This window comes from Puntigrus tetrazona, chromosome 18 (assembly GCF_018831695.1).
Source record: "Puntigrus tetrazona isolate hp1 chromosome 18, ASM1883169v1, whole genome shotgun sequence".
NCBI lineage: Eukaryota > Metazoa > Chordata > Actinopteri > Cypriniformes > Cyprinidae > Puntigrus > Puntigrus tetrazona.
The window spans coordinates 9492300-9520113 of NC_056716.1; the positions used below are offsets into that span (position 1 = coordinate 9492300).

General features: G+C 37.5%; 2 protein-coding genes across 10 annotated transcripts in view; both read right to left on the reverse strand.

Annotated features, from left to right (window-relative positions):
* The window catches only part of kiaa1549lb (KIAA1549-like b), a 57332-nt gene extending 46597 nt beyond the window's left edge, over positions 1 to 10735 (reverse strand). For 4 of the 6 annotated variants that reach the window (XM_043216523.1, XM_043216520.1, XM_043216519.1 and 1 more), the window contains exon 1: positions 10227 to 10730. In XM_043216523.1, the coding sequence (XP_043072458.1) occupies positions 10227 to 10395 (169 nt within the window). In that variant the 5' untranslated portion in view covers positions 10396 to 10730. Of the gene's footprint in view, positions 1 to 10226 lie in introns of all 6 variants that reach the window. The other 2 variants (XM_043216518.1, XM_043216521.1) reach the window with 2 other exon arrangements.
* An 8587-nt stretch (positions 10736 to 19322) lies between these two features.
* Positions 19323 to 27814, reverse strand: part of hipk3b (homeodomain interacting protein kinase 3b) — a 40779-nt gene continuing 32287 nt past the window's right edge. For 3 of the 4 annotated variants that reach the window (XM_043263986.1, XM_043263985.1, XM_043263984.1), the window contains exons 8-16: positions 26012 to 26129; positions 25576 to 25697; positions 25340 to 25476; positions 25026 to 25193; positions 23529 to 23834; positions 23078 to 23224; positions 21827 to 22056; positions 20941 to 21080; positions 19323 to 19945 (exon numbers count right to left, since the gene is read on the reverse strand). In XM_043263986.1, coding sequence (XP_043119921.1) covers positions 19469 to 19945; positions 20941 to 21080; positions 21827 to 22056; positions 23078 to 23224; positions 23529 to 23834; positions 25026 to 25193; positions 25340 to 25476; positions 25576 to 25697; positions 26012 to 26129 — 1845 coding nt within the window. In that variant the 3' untranslated portion in view covers positions 19323 to 19468. The remainder of the gene's footprint in view (positions 19946 to 20940; positions 21081 to 21826; positions 22057 to 23077; positions 23225 to 23528; positions 23835 to 25025; positions 25194 to 25339; positions 25477 to 25575; positions 25698 to 26011; positions 26130 to 27814) is intronic. The other variant, XM_043263988.1, reaches the window with a different exon arrangement.

Here is a 27814-nt window from a genome sequence, read left to right on the forward strand (position 1 = left end):
TGTGAGCAAGTGATGTAACGTTGCATTTCTCCAGAAATGTTTCAACTGAAGAAACAAACCTATCTCGGATGGCCTGAGGGTGTTCATTTTTTGGTGAACTATTCCTTTTAAGGGAAATGTTACAGCGGGATATCTTTCCAGGTTTCTATCTGCATCCGGCTTTCTGTGTATCTCTCTAGAGGACACCTGTAGGTGCTAATAGACCAGGGCCGAGGGCCGAGAGCTTGGGTTGACAGTTACGCAATCAGCCCAGAAGGTTCTATTGTTCAGTTTTGTTACATAGACTGAGGAACAGTGAAGGTCATGGTGTCCCTCTGTCCCATACTTCACACACCATTAGCTGACACACTTCTCTATTTCCCTGTGGGGTGTGTGTGCTTTTTCTCTTCGGTTTATAACACACTACACCCGCTAACGAAAATTCCTAAAAGACGGTTTCTGCTAAGGATAAAACACACAGGAGAGAAGAATGACAAATGAGATATTTTTAATAGCTCAGCTGTTTCTTCTAGACAACAATGAACTCAACATCAGTTCTATATTAATGCAGCAAATCGCTACTTTGCTCGGCAAGCATAAACGACTAAGCTCAGCTCCATGTTCTGCCTAATAAACACCTCTTAATAACAAGTTATCCATCACTGAGAATATTTTTCCAAGTTTCTTTTTACTCTAGTAAATAACAAAAAAGTAGTCCTGCCCACCAAGGTATATAAATAGTATTTGCTGTCACCAACTCAGGCTCACTGAAAACTGCAAAGTGACTCTAGCCTGTTCAGTTTTATCCAAAATGAAACAAAATTGGTAACACTTCATTTTACAGTTACAACTATCAGTTGCTTATTAGCATGCATATTACCAGAATAGCTATTTATTAGTGCTACCTTAACACGTATTAATGTACATGACCTTATTCTACATCCCTAATCCGACCCAATACCTAAACTTAACAATTACTTTACATTAATGAGCAGCAAATTAAGAATTCATTTATTTGAGGGAAAAGTCGCAGTTAATAGTTAACGAGTGTTACCTATTCTAAAGTGTTACTTATTAAAAAATTGTGAACCAGTTACAACGTATTTGTATTTGCTTACAAATCATAAAAGTCATAATATTTTCTAGGGAACCAGACAAAAATAAGTCTTTATTAATCTATAATAATGAACTGTTGCTAGGGCACAAGCTTAATCAACCCTGGTAACCCCGTAAAGCCCTTGTGTAGTATCACAAAGATGTTTGGTATACCAGTGACTGCCAGGAAGAGTCTGGTTGACAACTAAGAAAGTTTGATAATGAATGGGAAAGGCGATTCGCATCTTGCAACGGCAAAGCACTGCAAACTGGGGTGAGTCGGGGTAGGTTAGCAGCCCTAACTGCAGCTCCATAGACCTGTCACTGGAAACAATAGCCAAAGGTGATGTGGAATGGAGACCGCAGACAAAATAACAATGGTCGTGACAGTTGCAGCTCAGAGATTTGGCACAGAAAGAAAGGTTGGAGAGACAAGTTTTGCCCCGTGGAGGTTGGGAGTCATGACTTTGCAGGACAGTTGGAGGACATGCACAAAGCTTAGAATAATAGGAGAACGATAAAGAAGAGCCACGCATTCCACCACAGACTCGGCAAGACTCTATCGATACTAAATATTCATCATTCAAACTGAGAAACCGTAGCGTTCGGTTTTGTTTGAACTATGAAACTAAGAACTATGATTTTATAGTTCTATATCTACTTGCAGAATCCGGTAACAAGTCATTTTTGGCCAACAGAGTAGTGTAAAGATCGCTGAGTAATCAGTAGTAAATAACCACTGTCAAATTATTATACTGATTTAGGTTCATCCTAAATGGTCCTTTTTCATTCATATTCATAGTCTGATTCTTTCTGAACAGGTTTAACTTAAACATCTCTCTCTCGTGCCGCTTTTCTCGTGTGGTAGCACATAGGTTTGTTCTAAACTGACCTCTCTTTTATATGTATCAATGGAAAGTCAAATTTGGTTTATCCTAAATGGTCCTCTCCTATGGGTTAAAATGGAAATCCTTATTCAATATACTGTCTAGAGACTTTAGTACAGGGAACAGTTGTCATTAGCTGCTTGTTAGCATGTCTATTAATAATATAGTGGCTGTTTATTGGTACTTTTAAAGCACTTTTTTGCATGACCATATTTACATCCCTAACACCCGACACCTAAACTTAGCAACTACCTTACTAACTATCAATAAGCAGCAAATTGGAAGTTTATTGTTATTGTTTATAACAATATTACGTAAGTGATAATTATCGCAGAATAAAGCCCTTCCTATGTTTTGTTTGCCACAAAAGTGGCAAAATGTGCCAACTGACCAGTCGAAATCGAGTAATTGAGTATTACATGAATAATTATTTTTACTAACTGCCAGAAAACTATGATATATAATAATATAATAATGCAAAGCTTGTAAAGAAGACAAAGAATAGAGTTCTACCTTATTTCAGCAAGGCCCACCCACTTGGAAATATATCTGAGAACTCTATTAAGTAATAAAACAGCAAGCTCTGAGCAATAAAACTTTCTTTTAATATATATATTTTTACACCTTCAAGCCTTTCTTTCTCTCACATAATCCCTTCCGTATTACTTTAGGGAGGACAAGCTTGCTGGCTCGAAAATGAACTAATGAACAAGAAGGATTTCTCCCATATATCATCATCTTCATTTACTAAGAAACCATGCCAGCATTGAGACCCTGGAGTTTAGTCTCTCCATAACAGATCACACACACAATAATAAACTCCATAAACCTAAATCTCTACAATGGGAAAACAGCAGGCAGTAGACTGATAGCTAGCTCAGCCAACTGAAAGGTAAAAGCTACGCTCAGCTATAAGAAACTAAACTGTGTATGTGGGTCTTTCATCCTTGGATCTCCATGTTCTAAATCACTGTTTCACAAGTCAAGGCTCAAGGGAGAAGAGAGCACGCTGAAATGTTACTTTTTAAAAATGGACCTTTATGAAAATGCCCCCACTGGGTCTTCAGGATTAGTGATTATTAAACGAATCTGACATATCCATACTGGAGTCATTTGAACCAATGGAATGACTTGCTGACTCTGCCGTATTTAGGCATTAAGTTTAATGCAGTTCTTTATAAAACAGGGTGAGCAAATAATAATGAGGGCTTGAGGCAAAAATTCTCCCCAAAATTCAAGATACAGGGCTAACTGTTCCTAAATAGAAAAACATGCGAAGTGGATTATCTCTGAAACTTTTGATCAATTATTATAGTATGAAGATGCTTAATGGTTAAAGATTAAAGCTGGTACCTTTTGGTAACTTTCTGAATAATGAGGTGAGCTAAATATTTAATTTATAATAGTAATGGGATATTTTGCGTCTGGAACAACTTGAGGGTGAATAAATGATGAATTGTTTTTTTGAGAGGAAGGTGAATTGGGGGTTTTGGTAACACTTTAGAATACTGTTCCATTATTAATGAATAACTGAATAAGGACACGTGAGTAAAGCAATTTAAGCACACTAGTAATTACTATTATCTAACAATAAACTGATGAATGAAATAGTAAGTAACAGTGCTAGTAGTTGTTATTTTTTCATACCTCCAAAAGAACTGCTAAGAACTACTCTATACATGTTCATAATAAGAGTAATTATGCGTAATGCATAATTAATTCAAATATGAAGGTCATGGTGACCCATAGTTGACTCAAGCACTGCCAGACAATTCAGAAGGAATTACTGATTATTTAGCACGGTATTCAAAACTGAAAAACATTTTAATTCTCTAGTAATGACTAAAATCACTGTAAGCTTTTGAGGGTTTTTAGTTAGCGATTTATGTTTCTAGACTTGGTATCATTAAATCCTTACTAGTGAGTTACCGTGATCTTGACTTTAGAATACCGATCCAAAGAATTAGTCATTTCTTCAGAAAGATGTTCCAAAACCTTTCATACGTCTCAAAAGCTCCCAATGACATCAGCCAATATTAAAAGAGTTGCTTTTCAATTAAGAATATCGATACAAGTAATTAGTAGTTCCTTTAAATTTGGAGTCATTAATATTGGGTTATATGATCTTCACTTTTTAGAGTCAATTATACATTATGCATCATTTACATTAATTATTAATATAGTTTTTAGTATTTCTCCGGGATATAGGAAAAAAAAAATTGAGGTGATTAATGTTGATTAGCTAATAGTGAATTACCAGTTTCAACTGAGCACTAAATCTAATTAATTATTTCTTATTAATTATTAACAGTTACAAGAACGTTAATAGTGCATTAGTAATTTGTTCCTGTGGAGTTATTCCTTAATGATGGAACAGTATTCTAAAGTGTTTCCGGGGTTTGTTCATATTACTAATGTGCGGAATAATGCAAGTGCGTTACTCAACCCACTGTAAGGGCTGAACAACTGGATCAGAAGGCAAAGATTAGTGAAGGAAACTAGATCAACCTTGAACCCAGCAGAGAGACTCCCATGAAGGCACTGCACATCAGCAGAGTGGAATCTGTGCCACAGTACACTGACCTAAATAATATTAAAAAAAAAAAAACGATCAGAATTTTAGCCTACTTTGGTACCTTGCTGAGTGAGAGGCCTGAAGCAGTCAGATATCCTGTGAGAATGTTCGGAAGATATCTTTGACCACTGCAGAGTTTAACAACTGCACTGAATCCCAACACACATCTGTTATATCTGAGGGAGAATTCAAGATTTCCCCATCAATGCAACAATTTTTCTAGTGATATTCTAGTGATAATCACTACTCATAATTACACTACATTACATTTCGCTAATATAACCAGACTGCACTGCATCACAAGATTGCATACAAATTGCTTATTAGTTTAATTAGTACAAAGTCATTTATTAATTGTGTTACTTAATACTTTCCCCATACTGGTAAAAATATTGGAATGGAACAAGAATCTTGTGTGAACTTACTGACCCTGTATTCAGTCTATTTTTACTATCAAATCTTTACGGTGGCCATTGTCGGCCTGCTCTGTTTTCATGGACTGGGCTGTTAAGAAATATAGGCTATAGTCTATTAATATCAGAGACTCTTTGCTAGCACATGCAGCTCTGAAGGTATTTAGAGTACAATGTGTAGGAGGAGAAGAGGGGAGAATGCCAGATTGTTCTAAAATACTGAGAGAGTATTTCTATTATTTTTAAATGTAGATGTCTCTTACGTAATGCATGAACCTTTTCTAACCCTGCATAATTTAAAATGCTGCACATATACAGTAATGCAACAAACATACAATAGCATAGACACATTCACAGATTAGATATACTGAAAGAAAGTTAAGCTGTGCGCCATTTAGAAGTATCATAAAACCCTGCATCTAAAAGCATGTACTGATTGCATTTTTTAGTATTAAATATAATTAAATCATTAATTATCCAGTTGCTTAGTGATATAGGTTCCACAACCTGTCATAACAAAGATTGAGACTCTAAACCTATTTAATGAAATAATGTGCAGTGGCAAAGCATGACCATCTGCATCTCTCACATCCAAACGCTAACGCCTCCATTGTATAGCAGCACAGCTCTTTGATTCATAGATAAGAATTTCTCCAGGACAGACCGAGATGGACAACATTTCATCTAATCCCATGAACCTTTTCTGCCTGCCCATTAAAAGCAATTAAACTTAAAGTTGTTCTAAAGACTTCACAAAGGACCAAAGGTAATTTTCAAACTGATAAATTACTTCAAGCAGTAGAGAAAAAAACCTGAGTGTAAAAATATATTCTACAATTCTCTGAAAATAACACCAAGCATGCCAAACATGCTGTAATCTTTTTAAATTGTCACTGATAATCCCATTTTAGTAAAGCATCCTCTACGTGAATTTTCTGAGCAAATGCTGGTGGCGATGAGAATCTGCCTTCTCTGCAGGTACGCAAAAACAGAGGTTGCATTCAACATCCATAAAAAAAAATACATTTGCAGGCTATTTCCGTTACATTTAATTTCTGACATACAACATAGTTGATACACTGAACAAAATGCAACACACTTGTTTCCCCCTAATTTTTAATGAGCTGAACTCAAGATCTAAGACTTCTTAGTACACAAAAGGCCTATTTCTCTCAAATATTTTTCAGAAAATGGTCTAAATCTGTGTTAGTGAGCATTTCTTTTTTGCCGAGATAATCCATTCACTTCATTATGCACGCTGTCCGCCATCTGTCCCAGACCGGGATTCATCAAAGAAGAGAACACCTCTCCAAAGTGGCAGACACCATCAAATGTGAGCATTTGCCCACTCAAGTTAGTTACAAGTTGGTTAAGTCGAGCCCCCGATGACGAATGCATGCAGATGAGCTTCCCTGAGATGTTTCTAACAGTTTGTTCAGAAACTTTTTGGTTATGCAAACTGATTTTCGCAGCAGTCTGTCCAGGTGGCTGTTCTCAAACTATCTTGGAGCCAATGAGCTTCCTGCTCAACATTCAAACACTTGAGCGCACTCAGCAACACTCCACCTTCCCCAGCTCCACCTGTATAGATGCTATAGGGTGATTATTTAGTAGTTCTTACGTGATCACAGCTGGAATTACTGGCAATAGTCTCTGTACTTGCTCTGCAGCAGGAGCAACAGCAGTGGAGCAGATCTATTCCATCAAGACCATTAACACATTAACGCGGCCATGTATACGCCCACACTAATCTTTCAGAGTGCTGTCATGACAGAAATATTAAAACTGATACTTCGTCAACCAGGCACTAATCTTTCAGAGATGCTGTCACTGATACAGTAAAAAAATACATTCCGTAAAACTGATACTTATTGTCACACTAATTTTGTACTTATTAGGCATGATTCTTTTATCACCTGAGTTTGATAATGTCAGGATGGTGAGACAAATGAATATGAACAAACACTGATATCCCAGGTAAAAAACAAGTACATTTCCGTAATGTAATTAAAGTGCTCTATTTTCGCACACTAATTTTGTACTTATTATACTAAAAATGATTCTTTAGTACTTCTTGAGATGTCAGGAATTATCGCACCAGTCCCTCATAACGATAATATAGATTTATCAACTATGTCGCTGTTCTGTGTCGCCGATTCTGTCAGTTTATATCCATTAAACGAAAGGGCAAAGTTGGAATTCTACGAGGGCCATCGCACATCAGCACTTTTCTTGAGAAAGATGAATGTTCCTGAGCTACAGGACAGGTCATGCAGTGTAACCTGATTTACCCCTGCAGTGGCACAAGGGACGGTGTGCTGTTTACGATCATCTGTGGAGATTTTTGACAGTTCCCAAGAAGACAGGGGTCTTATGAGATGAACGTCAGTAAACAAAAGCAGATGTGTTGCTTTGATAGGAATACATCTAGAATGTGCTTTGGTTTTCTTTGCAATGAAGGCTTTCTTATTCAGCTGTATTAAATTTACTTAGAGCTGCATTTTGTATATTACAGAAAGAGTTAACTAAGTAAAAGTGAACTGATATTTTTGTATTTTAAATCAGAGAACCACATTCAGCTTGCATTTTGTATACAGCGTTCTGTCAAAGACATCATTAAACTCCACTTTTGTACTATAAATTTTCAAAAAGGTTTATTAAAAAAATGTAGATTTTGTTTAATATAATATAATAAATACAGTATACTGTAACAGTAAATGCGTTAAGTAAAGGCTACACTGAACTGCACTGCGTGTGTCAAGTTTCTGATTTAGGAAATGAGTCAGTTCTTAAGAGACGTTCCTTTGAGAGACGGTGCGCTCGTTGGTTTTGATGTTTTCTGAGTTGTTTCAGAGAGTTAATATTCTGCACAAGCTTTGTTAAGATTGATCCTTTGAGTTCATCCTTTATCAGCATTCATTATTTGGTAATCTAATATCCCACCGCATGTGGGCACACTACCAAGAGTCACACATCATAATAGTCAATGAACAACAACGCATTAAAATGCACCATCAGAACTGAGCATCATCATAAGCAAATAACAGACATGAGTCCCATGCATAATATATAACTGACTAACACACAGCACATCGAGTGAAGAGGACATAACTGAATGAAACCTTCTACATTGGTCCCTCAGCAAAGCCGGGCGATCATGAGTTGTGCTATTAGAAATTAACAAACAGCGACAAGAAAGGAATGAATAAATAAATTAATCTCAATTAATATAAATCAATGTTTTTTAAAGAAATTTGATCGAACAACAGAGAAAACTGTACATTTTAAAATGTACAAACTTAATAAAAATTACATATATATATATATATATATATATATATATATATATATATATATATATATATATATATATATATATATACACACATATATATATATACACACACATATATATATATATATATATATATATATACATATACATATATATAGCAATCACCATCATTACTCCAGCCTTCAGTGTCTCATGATCCTTCAGACATGATTATAATATGCTGATTTATAATCTCTATTGGAATTTATAATTGTATATCGCATAGGACTGTAACACAAGCAGCAAAAGCTCTCGCACGAGTGCTGTTTGTCCCGAATAGCACGAGTGCAATTGTGATTTTATACAAGAGTTCAGTAAATATGATATTTTTTTATATTTTAAAAAACGTTACAATGAGTTTTGGCTCAGTTTTGCCAATACAAATATTACCTATAAAGCCCTGTCTCCGAGTGGTGATTATTTTCTGAATTAATCAATATTTTGAACAAATCATGTGAATCAATGATTAAAATGGCAATTTACCGAGAGCCGTTTACTTCATTCCTGAATGAATCCGTTAATCCGTAAATGATTGACTCATGAAGACATTTACCGCAATCTTCTGGCAAATTTAGCTTCTTGGTAACTAATGATTTCCACTGCACAAACACCGAGATGCTTCTAAGATTATCTTCTTTTATGTTAGGCCGTTGTAGCCTAAACATTTCTTTCTAAAGTTACTAATTTCTTAACACTTAAACTTAATACCTTCTTACTTAACACAAAACGTGTTTTTATAATCTTTTGAGTGTATTTTAAAGTATGGATTTTTATGTCCCAGTTTGCTTTGCAAATAACAGCTATTTACCACATTACTAATCACTCCACGTTCATCCATATTGGTTATCGCTTTTGAATTTGACTTCAGTCGATTGAGAATGGTGAGATAATTCATCGGTGAGTAATTAAATGCTAAATTTCTCCAAATTTGATTTTATTTGACCTCAGCTGTAAAAGAGTGTGCATAAAGAGTACATTATTTATGTGACAGCACCAAAATATGACCCTGTACCAACCAACTCATACTTTCTAACATGCTATAAATATTTAGGAGAAATATTCAAAGAGGTCAAACACTGATCTATCTTGCTCACAGCACAGTGACCCAGTTAAAGCAAATCTTCACTTCTCAGCTGGACACACACACTTTCCTTTGATATTCTGCACTGAAGATATTTTTTACTCTTGGCGTGAATATAACAATTAAGCTTTCATTAAACTGTGGCTGCTCTGCACAATATGCCATACACTGGAGACATTTAGTCCACATTCATTCACAACGAAGAACGACAGGATCTCTGCAGATGCTCTTCCAGCATTTTAGGACCAGCGAGCCTCAGTCAGCATCTAAACTCAGACCGTGCTGCCGTGGACAGTTTTAATGCTCCTTTGCACCGGTTGATTTATGATGCCTACTGTGCAATATGATCTCAACAAATGATCAGTCCCTAGATTAGACGCTTCGGGACAGCGATGTTAGTCATTTCATGCAATTAAATGATGCATATGCAGATATGTCAGGAAACAGATGCGTGTAAGCGTGTAAGGTGTGTTATAAAGACAATAGAGCGCTGCAATTTCGTGAAGAGCTGCAGTATCCATCAGCGCGCGCCTACACACTTCACTGCGTTACTGCTGGACACTCACGTGCGCTTCATCACATTACATCACACACACACTTTTCACAAAAGTCAAGGTAAAGTAGTGTGAAGGTTAGTCATTTTTGCATATCTGACACATGCCAAATGTCTCAATACATGAGTGTACGCATGTGTATGAAAAGAAAGAGACGGATGAAAGTAACATTTATGTGTTTTTGGATGCAAGGAAATCACTTTCGGTGCACGTGCAATCGGCAAAATCGGTGTTTCGGTCATTCGTGTCAAGGCTTGAGCTGCGTTAGAAAACAGTATTTAAGACGCTAGCTTTAGATGTCGCCTTACCGTCGTAAGCCTGCGCGCCGTGGAACAAAAGTAGAAATATTGCTAAAGATGAGAGTTTAGTGCCCCGCATCCCTCCAGACGCATGTGTGCACGAGCATCTTCTCCTCCTCTCTCTCAGGAGGCTCAATCTGTGCAGATCTCTCCAGGTTCCCTCTACGCGACCAGCCATTTGTGTTTGCAGAGGAGGTGGCCCGGTGTCGGTGCTGGACCAGACATCTGCTCAGATCCGTGAGTCAGTGGGACGTGCGATGGTCACGCCGCTCCAAGTGCCAGAGGAGAGCCGCATTCGTGAATATGCCCATAGTCCACCATCACTGCGGCACCGAAGAAGCGAGAGGGGGCTGCATGTTTGAATGGTTTAACTACGGCTCAAACTCCTTCCTACCGACTATAATGTGATCGGATGTTGGAAAGGATACATGCGATTCTTTGTCTGTTGTTCAGCTGTCTTGTAAGCGCTCGCATGCAGGGAAGCTGGAGCTGTACTAGTTTTGTGCCATGTGCATGCTCTAGTGGTCAATATAGAATATTACTATTCGACTGATTTGTAATCCTCCAGTTTCTAATAAACACACACACACACTAAAACATACTCTGCAAACACGTCATTCTACTGACTGGTTGCCTAAGCACTTTTGGTTAATTGCTTTTAAAAACGATAATGTAATAGTACTGATATTTTAAACACACTTTCATTGAATCGTTTTTAGAAAAATCATTAGCTGTTTTTCATACAGCAGAATATCTGATCCCTGATGTGCTATGCAACAAAATGAAGGATCCTAGGGGTGCTATTATGAGCAGGTGTTTTGTAATAGCTGTTAAGTTTTAGCACAGTTTAAAGCTGAACTGAATAAGGTGCCAGGTGCCTTGCGAAAGTATTCATACCCCTTCTTTTTCTTACGTTGCTACCCCCCATCCAACTTGAGTTTGAGAGGTGAAGAGGTGAGAAAAAGAGTGGCAGATAATTGACAAAATCTTTGCATCAAACAAAAAAAAAAAAAAGACGAGACTGTAAAGATGCTTCAGCTAAATATTTTGTTAAGGGTATGAATACTTATGCAGTATACTTGTTTCATTGTTTTAGTTTCAATAAATTTACAAAGATGTTAAAAAACTTTTGTTTTGCTGTACAGTTATGGTGTATGGAGTGTAGATGCATGTGATAAAAAAAAAGTAATTTAAAGCAGTTTAACATAAGGCAGCAACATAACAAAATGTGAAAAAATGAAGGGATGTGAATACTTTCGCAAGGCACTGTATAAGCTTTTGATCCACTCCAGTTGTTGTATACTGTATGTATATGCATAAGTATGTGTGTGTGTGAGTATATATTCAGAATTCATGCATTCTTTCCTGTCATGGGCACACCATTGCTGTTCACATCAGTTATTCCCAGCATTCTGTAAGCTTTGCTCAAATGACCTAAAAATCCTTGGCAACCCAACTCCACTGCCATGCACCTAGTTACCTTTCATTCATTTACTATGACTATATCATTCATTGACTGACATCATGGGGACCCACTTGGGAAAACAATCACCTCTGAGCTTAGAAAAAAAGCACCTCCCCGTACATATATATAAGATGTTCAGATTTCTGATTTAGAGCAGATCGCTTCTGGAGTAGCAATGGAGAGCATTTCCATGGTATCACTATGGTCATGGCTCTCATTAATTATGAGGCTAACCTTGCCTGTTACCTTGCCCAGTTCTTGGAGTCATAAAGACTCTGCAGCTGTGCTGGGTAGGAGTAAAGGAGACCTGAAGATCACTGTCAGGAATGTTCCTCCGGGCCAGTCCCCATGGATTCCAATCCCTCCCAGCGTTACCCAATGCAGATCCCGAGAGGTGATGTCAGTCCATCCAGCAGCAGATGAGGTGTCTTTTTCAGAGCTCCAAAGGAGAACAAGATATCTATTACTGCATCAAAGGAGGAGCTATCGTCTTTTTTGACGAGGATGCTGAGATGCCCTGAGCATCTGCCAAAAGCATCAGCTTGGAGGTGAACTCCCCATGTGCTCAAAGCTAAATGATGGAAAGCCTCGTACACCAACCATTCAGATTTGAGCTCTTCATTCCTCACTACCCTGGACGGTTGGGGCAGCCAGGGGGTACGTAAATGTTCCCCAGGTGGTGTGTGTGGTTTCGGTGCATTTATGCCTGCAAAACACTGCCACTTGGAGGAATCATCAGCGTTACTTTGAATGTTGGCGCAAAGTGTCTCTCTAGCAAACATATGTAGGGCTGCGGGCTGGGCGGCACCCAATACCTTTACAAAATTTTACAGTCTCTGCATAGAGTCTGTGTTCTCCTGTGTTTTGGTAACTTCAAGTAATTGAGGGAGGTTGGTGAGTGTTGGCTTGCAGTGCCATTACTCAGGAACACTTGCACTTTTTTCCCTGTTGTTCCTCTTGTGAACACTGGCTTCTCCATGGCCTCGCAGTTCAGACTAGTCTGAGTAGTTTGAACAACCTAGCATCCACGTATGTATATATCCATGGTTTCTGCCTAACCATGTTCCCGTTCCTTACTCATATTCCACATGATTATTATGTCATTGTGCTCTGCCCCCAATAGTTGCTTAGGCACCCCTGGTGGGCTCAGCACTCTGGCCTGCAGGGTTTTGGGATGGTTACTTATTGAGCTTGAATTTGTCCTGACACACTTGCTTGTCAGCATTTGCACCTCAGTTACATAATGCAGTTAAGGCTGTGCTTGTTTTCCATAGGGACCCCATGACATCAGTCAATGACGTAACATCATTGTGACTGACTGAAAGGGAACTTCTTAGTTACTTGTAACCCTCGTTCCCTGAAGGAGGGAACAGAGACGTTACGTTTCTCTTGCCACAATCCTAATCTGTGCTGAATAAACCTGAATTTTATGCCATTTTATTTCAAATTCCGCTTGCCAGTTTTCATTGGCCTTTTCTTCTAGGTTCAGAGGTGATTGGGTTCCCAGGTGGGATTCCATGATGTCAATGACGTAACGTATCTGTCCCCTCCTTCAGGAAACGATGGTAGCACAAGTAACCAAGAAGTTTTTCACCCATTTCTAGAAGTAGGCCTCCATCAATCCCTCTTTCATCCTCTCCTCCCAAAGCAGCAGGCTAAGCTGTTCCGTAGACTTCAAGACCAGGACGATGTCCGGTCTAAGTATGTGCAGTGTAGAGCGAGCCAACAGATTTTCTTTTTTTCTTATGGGCTACTCTTCATCCTTGACAAATGCAACCATCCTGGCTGTTGGCATTTCTGCTCTCACTGATCTTTTCCTTCAATCCTTCTCACAGTTCCGCATTGTACTTGGTTTACTTTCACTTTCTTTAACACTAAAGTCCAGGATTATGTAAGTTTAAAACTTATACGCACCCAAGACATGAGCCTCTCTAACCCCTGTAGGATCCCCCCAGGCTCCAGACACTTTTGTTGTCACTGTGAGGTCTTTCGTGAAGGCTATAAAAGGGGTCTACCTCTGCTGACTTGACCAGCATGTTCATTGTCAGCATAAAAATCACTAAAGTCATAATTTCTACTTTCATTTGAACGTATTTTAAAATGTAATTTATTCCTGTGATGGTAAAGCTGAATTTTCAGCAGCCATTAGTCCGGTCTTTACATCCTTCAAAAATCATCCTATTATATTAAGTTATGCTCAGAAATATACATGCACATTGTAGAAGATGCAAAATGTTAATAATTTAAACAAAATAAGAAAAAAAGCATGCTATTGTTTATTGAATAAATGTCCTGAATAAGCTATTTTAAGTATATTTAATATTTCCTGTGTCACAATCATAGGTCAACACCATCTTCCAAGTTTCTGAGGAAATAATTGAAAATGTATAATTTGAATTCTCCTGAAGCAGGTTTCATTAACATCTAGCATCAACAGTAAAAAGACTAAACAAAAACAAAATGTTCTCAACTACTTGAACTCTATTTGTTTTGTGAAAAAGGCCAAATTTGTCACCTCCATTAGCACCAAAATATTTTGTTTTAATGATATTATCAAATTACTTAAATGTGATTATTGTATAAAAGTTTAAGAAACTATAACATACTCCGTGTTTGTTGTGCTTTTTTTAATACAATAATGAATTGATTCAATGTATTTGATTTAAATTGACTACAAATTCAGGTTTTCATCACCGCTGTCAGATGTGTAAATTCACACGTGCAAGTGTAATCTGTCTGCTAACAGGAAAATGTGTTTTGATGTTAAAAATATCTTGAAAGCAGTTAAAGATAATTCTTAAATGATATTTTAAAGTCCAAGTTGGTTAGTTCAACAGATTAGTACATGACCCTGGAGACCAACACCATTAATAAGCACAGTTATATTTGGGTCAAAAATGATCATTTTTCCTTTTATGTCAAAAATCATTAGTATATTAAGCAAAGATCATGTTCCATGAAGATATTTTGCAAACTTCCTACTGTAGATACATCAACATTTTAGAATTTTGATCGATAATGTGCTTTGCTAAGAACTTCGCCTTGACAACGTTAAAGGTGATTTTGTCAATATTTCGATTTTTTGCACCAGATTCCAGATTTTTTATCTCAGCCAAATATTGTCCAATCCTAACAAACCACACTTCAACCGAAATATTATTTATCCAGCTTCAAGATCATATATAATTCTCAAATCTTCAATTACACGCAAGACCAGGGTCAAAAAAGATGCACCATTTTGTCCCATTTCTCAAGAATGACTATGTAGGGAGAATGTATTTACATGTACATTTATACACGCAACAAATCAGCACAGTAAATTTAAATTGTAATACTTCATGATATCTTTTTTTTTTTTACCTGTTGCGTATTGGAGCACAGAGGATAGATAGATAGATAGATAGATAGATAGATAGATAGATAGATAGATAGATAGATAGATAGATAGATAGATAGATAGATAGATAGATGCCATGTACTCTTTCCCTAAGTAATACAATTAGAAAGGGTGGCAACAATATACATGTTTTTTCTGCTTTTACTTTATTTTTCTTTTGTATTCAAAGTGAGCCTTGACAATAAAACACCATGAATTCTTATTCACTCACCAAAAGTCACCTGGAAATTCTGTTTAATGTGACTAAGTAAAGAAGGCTTGGTCACATCTTTATTCACTGAGAACTAGAGAGGAAACATCAATTACACTCTGTAAAGACATTATATCCAAAGGGTTACATTTCCCCAGTCCTCATACTGTTAAATATTGCACAGTGCAAGTGCTACATGACAAACTAGTGTAGCATCAAATCAAATAAGCAAATGAAACGAAACCCTAAACAAAAAGCCACAAAAGTCTACAAATATCAAAACAGTGAAATTTAAAACTCTTAATTAACCGAGTAATCGAAACATGAAACCCATAACTTGCAGCGTGAAATAACTTCTTTGATAAGATTGCAAAATATGCTATAAACATCGGAGGTTTTACACACAGATTACAAAGCACATCCCGGGAAGTCAGATTCATATGATCGAACGGTAAATATTTTAGGTAAAATAATTCAGATGTAAATTCTGCCAATAGGTTACTTCCAAAACAAATAAAAGATGCATAAAAAGCATTGAATGTCATTAAAATGATGGCATTAGTGTTTATTGAATGCTGTTATTAGAAAAGAGTTCGACAGAAATCAGCCATATCCAATTTGTTTAAATATGACGCACAATAAATACTGAAAGTGTTGAGTACGGTCTTTTTTATATTGACACTGGATGTATTCAGGCTAAATGCTGGTGAATGCCATTTCACAGGGATCGAAACATGCACAGGGTGCACATCTATTACATTCTTCACACAAAGACTTAGAGCACGATATCAAAAAAAAAATTGTTAGAACTAGCTGGTTAAGATTAAAGAGACATATATTAGTGATTATTAACTCAAAGTAATACATCTGCAATTGTTATTTATTTATTTAAAACTTTTTTTTTTTTTACATGTGTATATAACCATTTCGATCCCTGGAATGGAAAGTTATACCGTTTGCTCTTTCTTATATTTGGTCTGGTCAGTGGGTGAGCTGAATACTTGTTTTTGCAAAGTGAATGTGTCATTACCAATATCTCAATCAAGGCACACACAGTGTTGCTTACACTGCTCACAAAAAAAAAAAAAAAAAAACATGACATGACCAAACATGAATATAACATACCAGCTGACATCGGTGATAGTTTGTTAAAAACGTTCTCAACTTTTAAAATGACAAACATTAATAATATCACAATTCAGTTGGACACTAAATTCATTTCATCACGACACCGTATATCAAAACATGGCCATATGTTACTGCACACTACCGTTTTAATAAGTGCTCAGTGGTATGAAGTTAAGGGGTTGATTATCATATTAACCGAGAAAAGAAAAGAGTAGAAGAAGAGGGGGAAAAAAAAACAAAAAAACAATGTTTGTTTTTCTGAAACATTGCAGAATAACTAGTCGTTTGGATAAAGTTAAATCAATCCTGCAAGCTATTACAGGTCAAAAACGGATAAGCAGGTAAACGTACAAAAAAATTAAGTTACGCGAACACGTCCATTAATATGCAGTGATGAGCCAGAACAGTTATGAAGATACAATACTGATTTGAAAAAAAAAAAAAAAAAAACGATTCTAAAATGTCCAATATCAGCAATACAGTAGTTACAATGACACTCCAAACATTGAAGCCAAAAATTTACTCGAAATCAAAATCCACTTCTAGTTTAGGCGATCAGAGAGACCCATACAAATAAACGAATGCAGATATGAACTAGTCTAATCTAATTTCACAGCTATCCGAAGTGGCAATCAATATATAGCAGCTTGTCTATGATACATTCAAGATAAGATGATACGACTTATTACTTGTTCAAAAAAAGCTAAACATAACCTCAGCCATTTTTTTTTTTTTAAATACAATTTTAGAAATTTACCCCATGACTATAATTACTACAGTATACGTGAGGTCTACGCAGAAAGAGTAGCTACCTTGCTCAGAGAAACGGCTCTGTTCCAAAACCTAATGAGCTGCTTCGCCGTCTACTGCCTTCATACACAGCCGACATGGCGATTTTTTTTACGAACGCAGCAACTTTACAAGTCATAGAAATTACGCGCGAATAGCCGGCAGTTGATTTCAATCGCGTAACGTTAGCATGTTGCTAAGCTAACCCTCGTGAGCGTAAAAACTCACCGAAATACAACAGTACTTAACCAGTACCTAACTATTTTAAACGGACTTCGTTTAATTTGTTAATCTCGCTACTAATTCTAGAAAAAGCTGTCGTGTTGTAATAGAAGCCAGCATCATTTTAAAAAGGTAAAGGTAAGATTTTACGTGTCTGCAGACGAGATTGACAGGTGTTCGGTGACGTCAAGGCTACAATGTGATTGGTTTACGAGGCACACGCGATGCTTTTCTCACGTTAGAGCAGCAGACGATGATATCTTTCCATTGAAGAGAATCTCAGAGAGGTTTTGCATCAGGAGTGTAACTACGATGCCTTGAAATAGAGCCTGCTTAGGCAGGACAATAGGTTTGGAACAGAGCCTTCGAATTACAGTCTTTGGTGATGCACAAGCAACTTCATTTGAGAGGCAAAAAACACACAAACCAAGCAGAACAAACTAAAAACAAAAATACACACTGCTATATATATATATATATATATATATATATATATATATATATATATATATATATATATATATATATATATATATATATATATATATACACACACAATATATTTGATTCTCCCTGACGGAATGTATAAAATGCAGTTGACACCAACAAGCTTTCAACATATGATATAATGATATAATCAAGAAAACAAAAAAATCGATTCACACATGCATAAATGAGAATTGCACACCTTAAAACACACCGTGTCAAGCTTCAGCACTAAGTAAACTAGCTCTATTAGATATATACTCATATGTGTCTATACATCAAATACTGCATGGTCTGCTCAGGCTAAGATGAATCCATGACCCTGAATCAAAGACCGATATTTGCATTTGTGTCTTCATCTAGTCGAAGCCATGCCCACCACAGCAAACACAAACACACACAAACCCAAAGAACTAAATACACAGACAAAAAGAAAAACAAACTATATAGATTGTATTGCAGTTTACTAAACAGTACAAATACTGTTAGTTTAGTAGATTTTTCTGGATAGAAATTCATTGTATCCTCTACACAACTAGTTTAAGATAACGAAAAAAATGAGAATAAGAACAAATCCAACAGCAAGCGTTTGCAGCAGCAAAAGCCTGTTGCCTTTCCGAAGAAACAACGCAAAAAGTAACTCACTACATCTCAAATATACATTGGATCCAAAAATAAGCACTGCGGTTTGTGCAATGCAGTACATTGATGCCTATCTACGCATGAAATAATACACCGGTGTGTATATATATACGCAATACGTATACACACGCGCACACAAAGAACGCACGGACTGATTTGAATTGCAAGTGCTGCAGTCCAGGACACGTACGCACACAAACACATTGTATATACACACACAAGAGAGATAGTGTAGTAGAACACGAACGACTGCCGATATATAAGGCACTATGGCTGGGGACAACAATGCAGCGAGCCTCTAGACACATCGAGAGCCCCTACAGGCTTCTTTCTGATCAACATCATGCAACACATGCAGCATGTGACGAACGACTCCTTTAGGAGACTCCATTCCAAACAACACCAAAGACGCAGAGAAAAAAGTACAAATACTCGGAACGCAAGAAAACACGGCAAGTGGACACATTTCATGTTGTGAACAACATACAGGGCTGTCTTTACAAACGAACGCGTGTTGTATACAAGGTAAAGGCAATGTATAAAAATAAGTTGACCATCACATGATTTTGGACACCGTGAGTTGTTGATATTCATTAGAGGAGCGCTCAAATCTGAAGATCTGAAAATCCGATAAAGTGATGTATCAAATGTGCAAAACAGTTTTTTTTTTTTTTTTTTTTCTTATTCGTCCAATCGCTTGCTTCCCAACCGTGCGCTTTCTTTACCTACTTGCTAAAGACTTCCCAAACCTTTCCTCTTTTAAAGCTCATTTTAATTGCACTCAATCAAGTCTACGTGATTCGAAGAAACCGCTTTCTCCCTCGCTTGCGCCATGGCTTTGGTGTGCGAGAACCGGGTGGTTTGTGGTTCCTGCAGAGAGCCTGGCGTTACGTCCGTGGCGGCGGCCCCTCCAGAGGGTTGCAGAGCGAGTCTCAGATGTATGGGTACTGGTTTAGTTTGGTGGGACTGAGCGGGAAGCCTGCATATGCGGGTGATGCGATGAAGGAGTGTGGGGGGAACAGAGGCTTGAATTGGCCTTGAGGGTGGAGGGTTGGAGAGGGCAAGAGGCGGTTGAGCCCCACAGTGACCTGGTGCACGAGGTGTCCCGCCGGATGGGAGAGGCCATAAGCTGGCTGAAAGACGTGATTCCGCGTCGCACCGGGTGAAGCCAAGAGGTGGGCCATTGGGGCATTTGTGACCAGGGGCCCTGAAGGGGGGTAGGACAGTAAAGTCGGCTGGGTGTGAGGGTGGACGCCCAGGTGTGTTTGAGGAGGGTGGGCTGTGTGGGTGGGACTGCCATGAGGCAGCGTGAACGTGTGGCCGTGAACGGTGGGTGGGATGAACGCTTGAGGCCGGCGGTGGCTGTAGTTGCCATTCCACTCCTGGTGGGACGACCCATAATGCTGGACCTAGAGCACAAACCAATCAATTATTTGAAAAATGTACAAAAAGTTTGAATTTGGTAAAGATCACATTTAATCATATTTGGTGATGAATCTTATTAGATTTCTCTCGATAACCGCTATGCAGATATTTTTCAAATCATTTTGTATAATAGCTGATGCCGATTCTGACACTGATTCTTGGTTAGAAGTTTTAAATTTAAAGTTCTATTTTTTAATAAGAGTACATTAAAAGATATAGAAACATATAATAATATATATGCTAATTTTCCAACTCCCTCAGAGTTAAAAAGTTTTACTGTCTTTGAATCCATTCAACTGATCTCAAGCTCTGGCAGAGCATTTTTAGCTGTGGCTTAGCATAGATCATTGAATCCGATTAGACCATTAGCATTACGCTCAAAAAAGGCTTTCGAAATAAAAGTGCTTTGCCAGACCCAGCGATTAGCTGAATGGATTCAAAAACGGTGAAGTAAAAGAGCTGTAAAAATTCCAAAACATATTTAAAGTTTTCAGAATTCTTTTAAAAACATAGATTGCTCAATAAATCTACATACAGTAAATTAAGTGTCATGTTTGTGATTTTTATACATGCAAGCTATAGCTTCTGACCTTTAAATCAAAACAAACTTGTTCTTTTATGGCATCGATGCTGCTTCACTCAGAAACACAAGCATCTTATTGATATTTGTGTATTTTACTTTCATTTTATTACAAGTATGCCAACAGCGACCCCTAAGTAAATACAACACCTCAAAGGATGGTGGGAAGCCTGGTTTATACTCCACGCATCCAAAGTTGGCTTGGGTGCGCGAGCCAAATATAACGTACGACTCGAGCGAACAGTTCGCATAGCTCCGCTTCAGAAGAAACACGATTTTGCTCCAAAAGAAGGGTTAGGGTTTAAAGAATAGTACAACGGCGAGGGCAACAAGTATAAACGCCTCGTACTTAATATCCGTCTGATTATACAACAACCTGTCACATGACATGAAACTGACCTGTCCGAAGGGGAGCTGCGGTTGAGAGGGCTGCAGGGGCGGGAAAGCCTGTGCTGTCTTCTGTTGCCGATTCACCAGTAACGTCGAGTAGGGCGGCTGTCTGTTGGAACCACTGCGGCCTTTGGGGGGGCATGACGGCTCTATAAGTTCAATGATGGAAAGAGCAGGCAAACTTAGGCAACACTCATGAAATTGTGCCTGACATGATTAAACTTCTAAAGATCAAATCAGTGTCCTGTTTAATTGCACTTAGACCACTAGCTTGGAGTAAACCAGATGTTTGAAAAAAATATTTCAATTAATCTCAAGTTTAGAGATTAATCCTGAAAATACACATCAGAATTTCCCAAGCACAGTAGAAAAAACTAATCTTATGGCCAAATTTTAAAAGCTTGAGACCTTATTTTTTTCATTATACAAAATAAAACTGATTCTTTTTGTAATGAATTAACACAAATCATGCTCCTCCCCAACTTTAGTTCACAAAGAACTGAAAAACACCATCAACCAACAGATGTGCAGCGGTCCAATGGTTTCATTGCAAATGTTGACTTGTCCATGAGGATTGCTTATGTGTTTGTATTTCCCCTTATTTTAAGAAGCTTTACTGATATCTGGAGGATTTCTGACACTAACATCACTCAAGTATGACGTGCCCTATTATGAAGATGCTTAAAATGAGTAAATGTCTTAAATTGTGAGTGCACTATGGAAAACTGCTTCAAACTATGTCTATTTGTATCCAATGAGAGACACATACTTTGACTTTTCAATCAGGACTCTTCACCCAGTTGCCCTTTGTTTCTTTAAATATTAATCCTTTTAATACAACATTTTAACTGTTTGTCAGTCTTAAATTTTTGACAGGGACGGTGAGATTTGTTACCTGTGCGGCCCATTGGTTCATTATTCTGAACCCGCATGGGTGGCACCACCATGGTGCGGACGGGCAGCTGGGTAGACTCGGCCTCTGTGGCTCCATTGGCTTTGCAGTTCTGGTTGTTGTCATTGATATAGGTGGCCTCGAGGAAAGGGCTGTCAGCTCGACTGGAGGACACCGACGCAGGTGAGCCATCTACCGTATCACATCCACTCTCACGCTCATCTTCTGACATACTAAACAAAGATCGAATAAACAGAGCTCAAAAACATACTCCCAGAAAAAGACCTCTTAGAATGGAACACTGCATTGTAGTTTCTTATGCTCATAAAGGCTGTATTTGCTCAAAAATATATAAAAAAAGTAGTATTATAAATTATATAATGATGGCCTTGATGACCATGAGAAACGTCCTTAAAAATCATACTGATCCCAAATGTAAGTATAAAGGCCCCAATATACTTCAAACTAAATCAAACCAACTGAAATGATGTAATTTCGAACAAAATCAGGCCCAAAAATGCAATTAATTCCTACAAAGAAACTACAACAACGCTTGTTCCAGTGACCCGGAGTTATGCAAAAAGTGATGTAGAGAAACAAAATACAACTCAACCTTTTCAAACTTCTTTTTACCCTCAAACAAAGAATAAAAAAGCAGTTTGTGTGAAGTATATCGGGGCCTTAGGTGTATACGTATGCGTGTATATCCTTATAAGTTCATATACATAATAAAAAACGCAGTATCAATCAAACAACTGATGGTCATTGCATATTTTTGCATGTTAAAGTTAGAGAATTATCTTGAGAACGAAGTTTATCATTTAAAATGAAGCTTGTTGATTTTACCATTTAAAATAAGATTTTTTATATAGCGTTATGCAAACAGATCAGAAGAACTTTATACAGATAAAACAGAATTCTAGACTACAGGCGTGTTCACGCTAACAAAAATAAGTCTAACAGTATTACATGTTCTCAACCAGCCATTCAGATTTGATAGGTATTTATGAAACGACACCAAATTCGAGTACAGAGAAAAGGAGACACTTCTGCATTGTTTCGTTGCTATTTCCTGTAGCTTAGCGAAAAGTCTGCTCCTGAGCACCACCGAGTTGCAGTTTTAAGTAACAGCAACGGCTCGACAAATGTTTGAACAGCCATTGGTATACTGTATCGCGCCAATATCGGTCACAGTGTACAAAGGCCTCAAGTTAACAGACTACTAGTAAATATGTGCTTGTGTGAAGGTTAAACCTGTTGGGTCTCTTGCAGGGGGAGGCACTGGACTGCTCTGAAGCCGATGAACTGGTGCTAAGGGTTGAATCAGGACTGCTAAGGGAACACACGCGCTCCATATTCAGTGTGCTCTGACAAGCCTCACACTCCGGGCTACCCTTACACCTGAAACAAAGCGTGTATACTTTTTAAACACTGCCTTTTAAGGGTGTGCAATTTTAATGTATTTTAATTTCAAAGTAATGTCTACTAAATATAAGGTATAAGACATGTCGAAACCCTTTATAGGTTAAACCTTTTATCACATTTTTTTTTTTTTTTTTAAATATGGCCACGCATTTAGTTTTCGGTCATTTTTGTGAGGAAAAAATATCTTGCTCCATCTTTGGCTTCATTAAGAGCAACACACGGGTCACTAAACGTTGACTTTCTTTGAAACTTCTAAACGTCTCTTAGACGGTCAACTCACTCTAGTGAATGTTTCTGAGTGTCCAGCCCCTCTTCGTCTGTTCCACTGCTGATGCTGATGACGCTGCCAGCAGGGCTCGGAGAGTCTGCGATCACGATGGTCTGTCTCTGCTTCTGAGACACAGGGGAGTCCTCGTATTCTGGTTCTGCTTTACAGCACACAGGCTCCTCCTCTGGCACCGCCTCAGACTCCGCCTCCACTGCACAATCCACTGCCTCCTCCTCTGTGTTTTTGGCACTGCCTACCATCTTTGGGGACTGGCATGATGAATTTTGGGAATTGGAGCTGTGTATGAAGTTGTTACTTCTGGTGGGGATGATAATGGTGAATTAGATGAGCATAGGTAGGCATGGCAAGAACATAACCGATGTTGCTTGCTGATAACACTTATTAAAAAAAAAAAAAAAAAAAAAAGAAGCAGAAGCAGTGTCCATTTAATATGGAGGGCAAAGTGTGTGACTTCAATTAAAACTTATTTGAAAATAAAGTAAACAGACTTCTCGATAAATGTTGCTACAGTGCGTTTTGAAATTTCAACCAACATTTACCAAAAAAAAAAAAAAAAAAAAAGTGATCAACTTTGAAATGCTAATTGCAAAGTTGCTTGCAAAATGATTATGTAAAATGCTGATATATTTATTGATGCATTTTGTAATAAATATTTAGAAATTTCTTTAAATATTTGCATTTTAAAATATTAATTTTCTTTACAAATTAACCAATAAAATGTGTTTGGAATGCTGAGTGATGGATGCAAACAGAGTGTATTGTGGGTGAAAGGTGCGTGTCAAAAAAAGTAACATGGCAAGTTATTTTAGTGCTCAACTGTATTTTTTTTTAATGTAAAAATCTGAATGTAATTATTTAAAATAACATTTATTGGTCATTTTTGGCGATTATTGTTATTTTGTAAACAATGACTAAATAGTAATAACAAAAATAATTATTGAAAATAATATTTTATTTTATATGGAAGTGTAACTTGTGCAAAGTTAAATTTAAAATGTGGTAATGTGAAAAAAGAAATAAATAAAAAAGGCAGTGTAGTCCTATAGTTTACATTCATATATCCACTAGCATATTTAAAACGTGCTTTTTTAGTGTTGCAAAATGAAAATTCATTAACATAATTTTACTGTATTTAAAATTTAGATGTCCATTTTCTTATCAACTGCAGTTATTTATTTATTCAAACTTCTATAGTTCAATAAACTTGAAATAAATACAATTAAAACACACAAACCTTACAAATTTACCAACATATTGAGTCACAAAAATTATCTTTGTTATCTTGGTACTGAAATCTCCCCAAAAAAATGCAGTGCAATGCAATAAACATACTTTATATTCTATAATCAACTGTGTATTTACAATAAAAAAATGGCAATGTACTGGTCATTCTGTACAGTAATTTCAAAACATATTTTAATTGATTCATAATCGTTTCATTATTTTGATTTTTTAGGTGGCACATCTGGATATGACGTGTGGACTAACCTGTTTGAAGATGGTTTGTTTCTCTTGTTAGCAGCTGGCTGCGGCCACACCACATGAGCAATCCCTATGCTGATAGGCTGGTGAGCTGACATGGCCATTGGGTTGGTTAACAGTGGCTGGTGGTGGGGCATAATGGAGCTGTAATGGTTGCCAAGGGAATGAACTTTCCTGAAGTAGATAAAGAGAAGCAGAGTCTTTCGAACTGTATAAAGAGAGATGACTCACGCAAGAGTCTGAAACGTGTTACAACATCAGAACAATTGAGGGATAAATATAGCCGCACATACAATGACAGAAAGACTCGTTTCACCCACCCCCAATCCGCTAGTCTTTGTGGACCTGCCACTGTTTCTGAGGCCATTGTTGTTGCTGAAGGTGCCACAGGGGCCACCGGGGCCACCTGAGGCCAGGTGGGCACCAGGATCTGTTGGGCACGACTTGACCACGCTTGCTGTAAAAACAACAACAACAAACAAGTTCAAAAACAGCTTTATGGTATGGATAAATTAACAAAATGGTAGCCGTGTCTCCACCTTAGAAACCCTTTTACCTGTGTAATGACCCCTGGTCTGATCTGTAGAGGCTGGATGGCAGAAGCTTGCGTCACCAGTGGTACTGTACTTTCCATTCGCACTGAGTATCCAGTTGGTTTTTTGGGGTTAGGTGGGAGACCTGTGACATGCGGAAGTATATTATCATTAACTATAACGATTTTCATTGCTTGGAGGGGAAAATATTATAATAAAATAAAATAATTAAAAATAAAACATTTTACATAAGAAGTTAAATTAGTAAAAAAAACCTAAACATTATTATATATAACATTATATATATTATTAATATTATGATTGTAATTCATACTTTAAAAAATAAATAAATAAGAATTTATTTTTTATTTTTGTCAAAATATTAACAGAACTATAATAGTATATCAATGATATTTAACGCTGACATGTATAATTGGTAATAATAAATCACTCTATTACCTTGCAAAGTTGGGGGACAGAGAATAAGCGCCTGTTGAAAAGAATCACCAAACTGAGCACTTCCTGTTTGTAGAGGTATTCCAGGATGCATCACTGAAGGAGCGGATGAGGCTAAAGCCTATAAAATGAAAAGAAGAGAGAAAAATCTGAACATAAGGTCTAAAACATGAAGCTTAAATGAGTGATATTCAGTTGCACATTTTTGTTCTGCTTTTACATACTTTGTAATTACTGTGTAATAACTAGGTAACAACTAGGTAACAACCACAAATGTAACAAACCGACTTTTAAACCATATACAGGTGATATACATATTTGATCAATTACTGTGCACTGTAGTCGCAAAAACTCTAAAAACAAAAACAAATAAGTACTGTAACCTTATTGTATTCTTTGGTAGCCATTATCTTTAGTTCCCAAGGCGCAAACAAAAGATGTTTGTTAGGACACACATTAAAAGTGAAATGCATTCATATGTCCAATAGGGGGCGACACAGCATTAATAGACAGAACTTCGGTACTGCCCAGATGAAGCTATTTAACATCATAGAAATGTTGTGTTTGCCACAAGACCGCGTAACATGTGAATAAAAATAAATGAAGTAAGCAAATAAATGAAATGTTCTTAATAGGAAGTCACTGATGAAAGTCACTGATGTATAGGGAAGTAACAGATAACTTCTGAACAAGGTGATTTGTTATCAAGCTTTATTATTTTAATCATCATTTTATAGGTACTTTATACCTAAATATATGTTCTACAGCTATACAACTACATGGGGAAAAGTAGTGGGACACCTGACCACAGTAAAGAGGAAGGCAACAAGACAGTCCAATTACATAGACATTCAAATAGAGTTGGTCCATGCAGCTTTACAGCGAAAACAGCTTCCACTGTTTTGTTAAGTTTTTACAGAAGATTATCAACTGTTTCTTTGGGAATTTTAGATTGTTCATCCAGCATTAGTGAGGTCAGGCAATGATATTGGACGAGAAAGTCTGGAGTCTGGCTTGCGATCTCTGCATCAGTTCATCCCAAAGGCATCCGATGGGGTAGAGTTCAAGTCTGCGCAGCCCAGTCAAGTTCTTCCACGCCAAGTTCTTCCCAGTCAAGTGCATATATTTTATGGACTGGGACACGATCATGCTGGAATAGAAAAGGGCCTTCCCCAAAGTGCTCCCACAAAGGAATCACAGCATTGGCCAAAACGTCTAAAAGCATTAAGATTTCCTTTCACTGAAAGTAAGGGGCTTAAACATCCCCGTAACTTCCCAGCTGGCACAATGCAATCAGACAGGTATCGTTCTCCTGGCATCTGCCAAACTCGACCAAACAGAGGAGCATCCATCACTCCACAGAACACATTTCCATTGCTCCAGAGTCCAATGGTGAAATGCTTTACACCACTCTATCTAACTCTTGGCACTGTACTTGACATTGTGCTGCGAGGCTCACGTGCAGCTGCTCATCGTGGAAGCTTCCGTGAAGCTCCCACCATCTAATTTGTGTGTCGTTATTAAATGCCAGTGGAAGTTTGGAACTCTTCAGATATGGAATCAGCGAAGTGCTGGCGACTTTTACATACCGTGCACCTCACCGATCCAGCTCGGTGACTTTACGCGGCCTTCCACTTTGTGACAGAATTGCTGCTGCTCTTAATGCCACTTACAGTTGACCGTGGAATATCTAGCATGGATAAAATTTTATAAACTGCCTTGGTGGTATCCTTTACCGAGCTCCTCAGAACGACCCATTTTCACAAATGCATGTTAACGGATGGTCGCATGGCTCGGCGTTTGATT